Source organism: Pipistrellus kuhlii, unplaced genomic scaffold (assembly GCF_014108245.1).
Source record: "Pipistrellus kuhlii isolate mPipKuh1 unplaced genomic scaffold, mPipKuh1.p scaffold_m20_p_7, whole genome shotgun sequence".
Taxonomy (NCBI): Eukaryota; Metazoa; Chordata; class Mammalia; order Chiroptera; family Vespertilionidae; genus Pipistrellus; species Pipistrellus kuhlii.
The window spans coordinates 66,690,662-66,697,457 of NW_023425573.1; the positions used below are offsets into that span (position 1 = coordinate 66,690,662).

The 6,796-nt window shown below is 50.0% G+C and overlaps 1 protein-coding gene across 1 annotated transcript; it reads left to right on the top strand.

The window, feature by feature from the left end:
* Positions 1 to 695: 695 nt before the first annotated feature.
* CXCR4 (C-X-C motif chemokine receptor 4) lies at positions 696 to 4,482 on the top strand. Its single transcript, XM_036421939.2, has 2 exons — positions 696 to 818; positions 2,896 to 4,482. The coding sequence occupies exons 1-2, from the start codon at positions 774 to 776 to the stop codon at positions 3,940 to 3,942; spliced, it is 1,092 nt and encodes a 363-aa protein (XP_036277832.1). The 5' UTR covers positions 696 to 773; the 3' UTR covers positions 3,943 to 4,482.
* Positions 4,483 to 6,796: the final 2,314 nt, after the last annotated feature.

Sequence of the window (6,796 nt, forward strand, 5' to 3'; positions counted from 1 at the left end):
TTCCTTTCTTGACCTCCCCCCCCCCCCGCATCTAGCTTCTCTTATAAAAAGCATATGCATATAAGTCTCCCTCCAAAATGATGCCAAATCATCCTTTCCTCGGAAAGTGGTTCCCGATTGTTGACACCTGACCCTGGTCTGTTGCTGCGAGTGTAGATGTTCAGTTCTATACAGCTGTGCTCTGAAAAAGTGATCTGAACTCGTTTTGTTTTCTGAATGGACCGCATCTGCTGCGAGAGGAGGGAACGGCGTCAGAGGCTGGACCCGCTGCCAGTAAGGCCGCCTGCTGGCGGGCGGGTAACTGTGGTGAGCCCCGTCTCTAGGGCCTCAGTGTCTCCATTTGTAGCATTCGCATTCCTGGTCCAGAGTTTCATCCACGTGAACAAAAGGAACGCACCGGGACTAGCCGACGGCCTGCCCTTCCCACCTCTCTGCAGGCCCCTCCCGCCTCCCCATGTTGGGGGACGCCTGCCCCCGGGGTGCCCTCTCCATCCGGAGACGCACCAGTTGACAGCGAGCACACAGCGGCGGATCGGGGGCTTCCAACGCTCACCCCCACCGGGCCGCCCCAATGCATACCCCTCGTCCCTCCCTCGCCCCATCCTGGGCTCATCTACCCCCCCCCCCCCGCCTTCCTCCGCCCCGCCCCCCCCCCGAAGCGCATGCGCCGCCCGCGGAGCGTGTGTTTATAAAAGTCCAGCTTCGGCCAGAAACTTCAGTCCGTTGGCTGCAGCGGCAAATAGCGAGGTGTTTTTAAGGACTTGGGTGCTTTTATGGTCGCTCCTGTAGAGCAAGCGGTTATCATGGACGGCTTCCATGTAAGTCCAATTTCAGCCTGTTTTGTTTGCTTTTCTTTAATTAATCAAACATAGGCACTTAGAGCACGGCCCCACTCGGAGCGGGCAGAAGCGTCCAGGACATCGGAGGGCGTGTGACCGGGGACATGGGCAGGAGTTTGGGGCGCGTGGCTACGTGGGGGTTAGGGATAGGGTTGGAGTTTTTTTCTCTGAGCGAAGGAGAAAAGCTAGGAACCCCTGTTGTGGTGGCTGCACGTGTCTCCCCGGATCCCTGCGGCGCGCAGCGGGCTTGCGCGCTGTTTGCAAACAAGACATTCCGTGCACCAGTGCTGGGAAGGGACGCCCCGCGCTGCCCCGGGAGCCTCTTCAGGGGGTCTCCTCCTCCCGGGAGCGGGGTTTCTTTGGTGCGAATTACGTGGGATTCGGACTTAGAGGTGGGAGGCAGCGAGCGCCCCAGGACTGAGGTCCCGGAGGAAGACTGCGCCCCGGTTAACTTGGGGCAAAAGCACGGGGCGCGCGATCCCTGAACTGCGGGGCGCGGAGCGGTGCCAGCGCCGGGCGCAGGGAGCGGCGGGCGGGAAGGGGGTCTGAGCGTCTCCCGCAGTTGGCGGGGGGGGGGGGGGGGGGGCGGCCGGGAGCGGTGCGCGAGCCTTGGGGTTGAGGGGGAGACCTCGGGGGTCCGAAGCGCCGCGCGTGAGCGCTGGGGTTCGGGGGTTTGGACAGGGCGGAGGTCGAAGGAGCACTTATAAGCAGCCCCGCGCGGCTGCACCCCGTCCCGAGGTGGGTGCGAGGGAGGCCGGAGGGCGGAGCGACGATCTTGGGGGCTCCCGGACGGCCCGCCGCCGCCGTGGCGTAGACGGGCAGGTGCAGGTGGGGAGACGGTTTGGCTCTCACTGAGCCCAGTGGCGCTGTTTAACCGTCGGTGGTTTCCTGGAGGCTTTTGAAAAACCTCTTGCTGGGGAGGCTCTTCTTTCCCCCCAGCGGCGCGCAATTCAAAGGCGCTAGCCGCGGAGCCGCCCAGTCTCTCCCCCCGCACCCAGCGCCTGGCGCGGGGCGGGGCGGATCCCGGGGAGCCGCTGCCCGCAGGCGGGAAGCTGGAGCGGGCGGAGGGGGAGCGGGGCGGGCGCGGGGGGGGCGGTGGCGGGCGGAGAGGGAGAGAACGCAGGGGCCTCGGAGCTGGACCACCGGCCCCCAGCGCGCCCTCCGCTTGGAGGCGTCCAGCTGCAGACCTCGACCCCATTAACGGGATCAGTGCGGGGGGAGGGGGGGGGAGCGACCCGGGAGGGTGAGGAAATGAAACTTGGGGCGAGTACCACGGGTGCAGTCCCCGTGACTTTGCCCTCCCGGGATGGTGCTACGCTCCCTCCCCCTCCTTCCCCCCCATGCACCAAGGGATAAATGTGGATTCTCAGAGGCCCCCAGGAGCTTCAGCTGGGGGACCACAGGGGTTCCTCACTTCTGACACCCTACCCTTTACTTTAAGGCTGCGTTCTCCCTCCCTAACACATGTTGCTTGAAGTACGGGATGGTTTGTTTTTAGACAAGTGATAAATTAGGGGAAAGCAAAGTTTTGTGCTTTAGAATAAAAAGTCTGGAATCTTTGGGTCACACACCCACACACACACTCCTTCCTCCTGGTGAAACTTCATGCAGAAAGTTAACCCTTGCTCCTCAGAACCCACCCTCGCTGGAGTGGCCTCTGTTTTGTTTTGTTTGTTTTTTTCTCTGAAGTTTTTTTTTTTTCTTTTTCTTTTTTTTCCCTTAACCTCTAGTGGGCGGAGCAGAAGAGTTAGCAAAGTCATGACTTTGAAACCTTCTGAATCTCCTCACCCTTTCGTTCAAAACCAAGAATTTTGTAACTGGCTCTGCTAAAGAGGACTCTAATGAAGTGACTTTGGGAGGAGGGTTCTAGGATTCTGGAATATTTTTCTTGTGCTTCATATTCCCCGGTACTTCGGTAGGAGCAGAATTTACTGAAGGCTGGTCTGGGTTGGGTCTTAAAAAATGCTCTCTTAAAATAGCAGAAATGTGTTTTTTGAAGTGGGGGGATATCTGCTGAACTTGAAGTTGAATGCCTATTCCCTTGCCTCCTTTGCAGATATACACATCAGATAACGACACATTGGACGACGCAGGTTCGGGCGACTATGACTCCATGAAGGAGCCCTGCTTCAGAGATGAGAATGCCCATTTCAACCGGATCTTCCTGCCCACCATCTACTCCATCATCTTCTTGACTGGCATCGTGGGCAATGGCCTGGTCATCCTGGTCATGGGCTACCAGAAGAAACTGAGAAGCATGACAGACAAGTACAGACTACACCTGTCGGTGGCAGACCTCCTCTTTGTGCTCACTCTTCCCTTCTGGGCAGTTGATGCTGTGGCAAACTGGTACTTTGGAAAGTTCCTGTGCAAGGCTGTCCATGTCATCTACACAGTCAACCTCTACAGCAGTGTCCTAATCCTGGCCTTCATCAGCCTGGACCGCTACCTGGCCATCGTCCACGCCACCAACAGCCAGAGGCCAAGGAAGCTGTTAGCTGAAAAGGTGGTCTACGTTGGTGTCTGGATACCTGCTCTCCTGCTGGCTATTCCCGATTTCATCTTTGCCAACATCAGGGAGGCGGGTGACAGGTATGCTTGTGACCGCTTCTACCCCAGTGACGTGTGGCTGGTGGTGTTCCAGTTTCAGCATATCGTGGTCGGTCTTGTCCTGCCGGGTATCGTCATCCTGTCCTGCTACTGCATCATCATCTCCAAGCTGTCCCACTCCAAGGGCTACCAGAAGCGCAAGGCCCTCAAGACCACCGTCATCCTCATCCTGACTTTCTTTGCCTGCTGGCTGCCCTACTATATCGGGCTCAGCATCGACTCCTTCATCCTCCTGGAAATCATCAAGCAAGGATGTGAGTTCGAGAACACTGTGCACAAGTGGATTTCCATCACCGAGGCCCTGGCCTTTTTCCACTGCTGCCTGAATCCCATCCTCTATGCCTTCCTTGGAGCCAAATTTAAAACCTCCGCCCAGCATGCACTCACCTCCGTGAGCAGAGGGTCCAGCCTCAAGATTCTCTCCAAGGGAAAGCGGGGTGGACATTCTTCTGTGTCCACTGAGTCCGAGTCTTCAAGTTTCCACTCCAGCTAACGCTGATATAAAAGACGTTTTATATATGAAAGAACTTTTTTTTTTAAGTTACACATTTTTTTTTTCAGATATAAAAGACTGACCAATACTGTACAGTTTTTATTACCTGTTGGATTTTTTTTCTTGTGTTTAGTTTTTGTGAGGTTTTAATTGACTTATTTATATAAATATTTGTTTGTTTCATGTTGATGAGTGTCTAGGCAGGACCTGTGGCCAAGTTCTTAGTTGCTGTATGTCTGGTTGTGGAAGTTGTAGAAAAAGGAGCTGAACATTCCAGGATGTGCAGTGAGTCACTTAAGCTAGAAATGATCCTCAGCTGTTTGTGTATAAATAATCTCCATTCCAGTGGAAGTTTCTTTGCCTGTTCTGAAATTGTTTGGTTACACTATGTGATTTTTTGCTGTAGAAGATGGCCCTTAGAGCAAATCCTGAAGTAGAAATGCTGGTTTTTCATTTTTTTTTCAGGAGTGGGTTGATTTCAGCACATACTATGTACAGTCTTGTTTTAAGTTGTTAATAAAAGTACATGAAAAACTTAAACTTAGTTTTATGTTCTGATTTCCGTTGCTATCCCTTTAGTTGGCAGAAGGAGAAAAAAAAACAATGGGTACATTTATGGCATGCCAGGTTCTCTCCTAGGTATATTATTTATAATATTTTACTTAACCCTAGTCACAATTCTTACAATAGCTCTGGTTCTAGTATATGATTACTTGCCTATTAACGGAGCAGAAAACCAAAGCACAGAAAGCCGAAGTGACTCAGTCAAGACATCTGGTAAGTAGCACAGCCAATATTTCAAACAGGTAAGATCATTTCAAAATCTGAAGCCTCAACCACTATTAACATAGAAATTAAGAATTGTCCAGTCAATACCTATTCTTATGAAAGAATCTTGAGAATCTTTCTGCAGGAGAAATGTACAGAAAGGAGAAAAGGTATGCAGCACCACATTAGATTTTCCTACTGCTCTTCCTTGGGTAGTCCAGGTCTGCACCAGGCCAGGCATTGCAAGCTTACTGTATACTCCTCTCACCGAATCCTCTCAGTGTAGATAGATCCCTCCCTTCTCACTGACCAGAGAACGTGAGGTTCAAAGACTTCCCAGAACATGCACTTTTCAAGGGGACACACCACGAGCTAATTCCATTTATCATTCTAGCCCTTGCTCTTAACCATTACCCACTATTCTCACCCAGAACACCTGGTCATGAGTCAACTGAACTGTTATTGAAAATAAAGCCAAAAGTGAATGTTTTCTTTATAAAATTAACCATGCCGAAAATACTCCTCTTACAATATCTTCTATGCAAATATCAACACAATCTATTGCAACACCTAGCAGCACCTCAAGGGTTCAACCAAGCAGATAAAAGTGAAACTGATGCTTTCACGGCTCAGGAAAAAGGTTGACTGAAGCAAGCTCTCCATTGCTCATATTTTGCACAAGACTTTGGAGTCTTATGTAACAGCACCCATAGCTATTTACACTAGTCATTGTGCAAGCCCCAGGCTCTTGAGTAAATTTCAACTCCAATCCCCATTGAAAGAGAATTTCTAAACTATAGTAGTCTTGCCTATCACATTTGGAATATAAACAGAGCACTCCAGGCATGTACTCAAAGGTAATAACCAAGATATAATTAAGGCAATATTTGCTCTACTTTTTGTCATTGTTGCTGGCACAGAAAACCCATTTTGGAAGGGAAAAAATGCAATTTTTATCTTGCAGGGGCAAATCACATTTGTTGAAGGCAAATTATAGATCCTGTGAAGGGAAATAACTTAATTACTTAAAATAGAATCCAATTTGGCTGTACATCTTCGCTGTAGTCTATGGATCTGGGATAGTTCAGAGTGGTATTCCTAGTCCACTTGAGAACATAATTAGATTTTAGATAGGAAATTATCTTGAGGTTTCTTGGTTTTCCCTGGGAGGCCTAATTGGATCACCCTTCATTTAAGCATAGTTTTTCATGTATTCTTTCAAAGGCTTAGTCTTAAAGCCATGACCATTGTAAAAGCCTTCACTTGAACTTTCTCTATAAATATTTATTCTTGAGGAGACAATAGGAGAAATCCTTGGAAGGAATTTTTTTCTTTCACATCTTGGCTCAAACCCTTGTCACCCCGAATTCCTCTGCTCTGCCCTGGAGTTACAACAAAAGGAACCAAGCTGAAACAAAATTCCCAGTGTGACCAGTCTTAATGGATAGTCCATTCTCCCTTGGAACAAAGGTGGGATATCTCTTTTTCAAAAAGAGAAAAAGCCTTGGTTCTCTTCCTGCCCTGAAACACCCCCCCCCCAACCCTCACACCCCCACACCCCCGACACCCCCGCAATCATTCTCTGCCCCGACCCTGCCATGTCCCAAGCAGCTCCAAAGCCGCCCTGTGTCGTGGTTGTCCTCAGTGCTGGGAAACCCGGTCTGCTGGCCAGCCCTTGCATGAAGTGGCTGATTGTTCCCATTCCTCATCCTGGCTGAATGGGACCCTTGAAGGTCAGTAATGTAGATCCAGTTGTATAATGGAAGCTAAAATATTTAAATTATATGCATGCTGCCAATAATGGCATAAATGTGACATTCCAGTTAATAACATTAACCCTGTAACTGGAGGGGAAAGTAAATGTTTTTATCTTGCAAAACCTTTGTTTTCCTAAACTTCCACTTGGCAATTCACCTCCCCCAACTGTAGCAATACTCAGCCTCCCTTTGTGGTTATGCCTGTATTAAGAGAATAATTCTTGGATGCTCTTTTAAGAGGATAATCTACAGGCTTTATTTTAATAATTCAACTAAGCATGACTTTCTCCTAGTTTATTGTCAGATAGTAAGTAAAGGACCCAGAAACA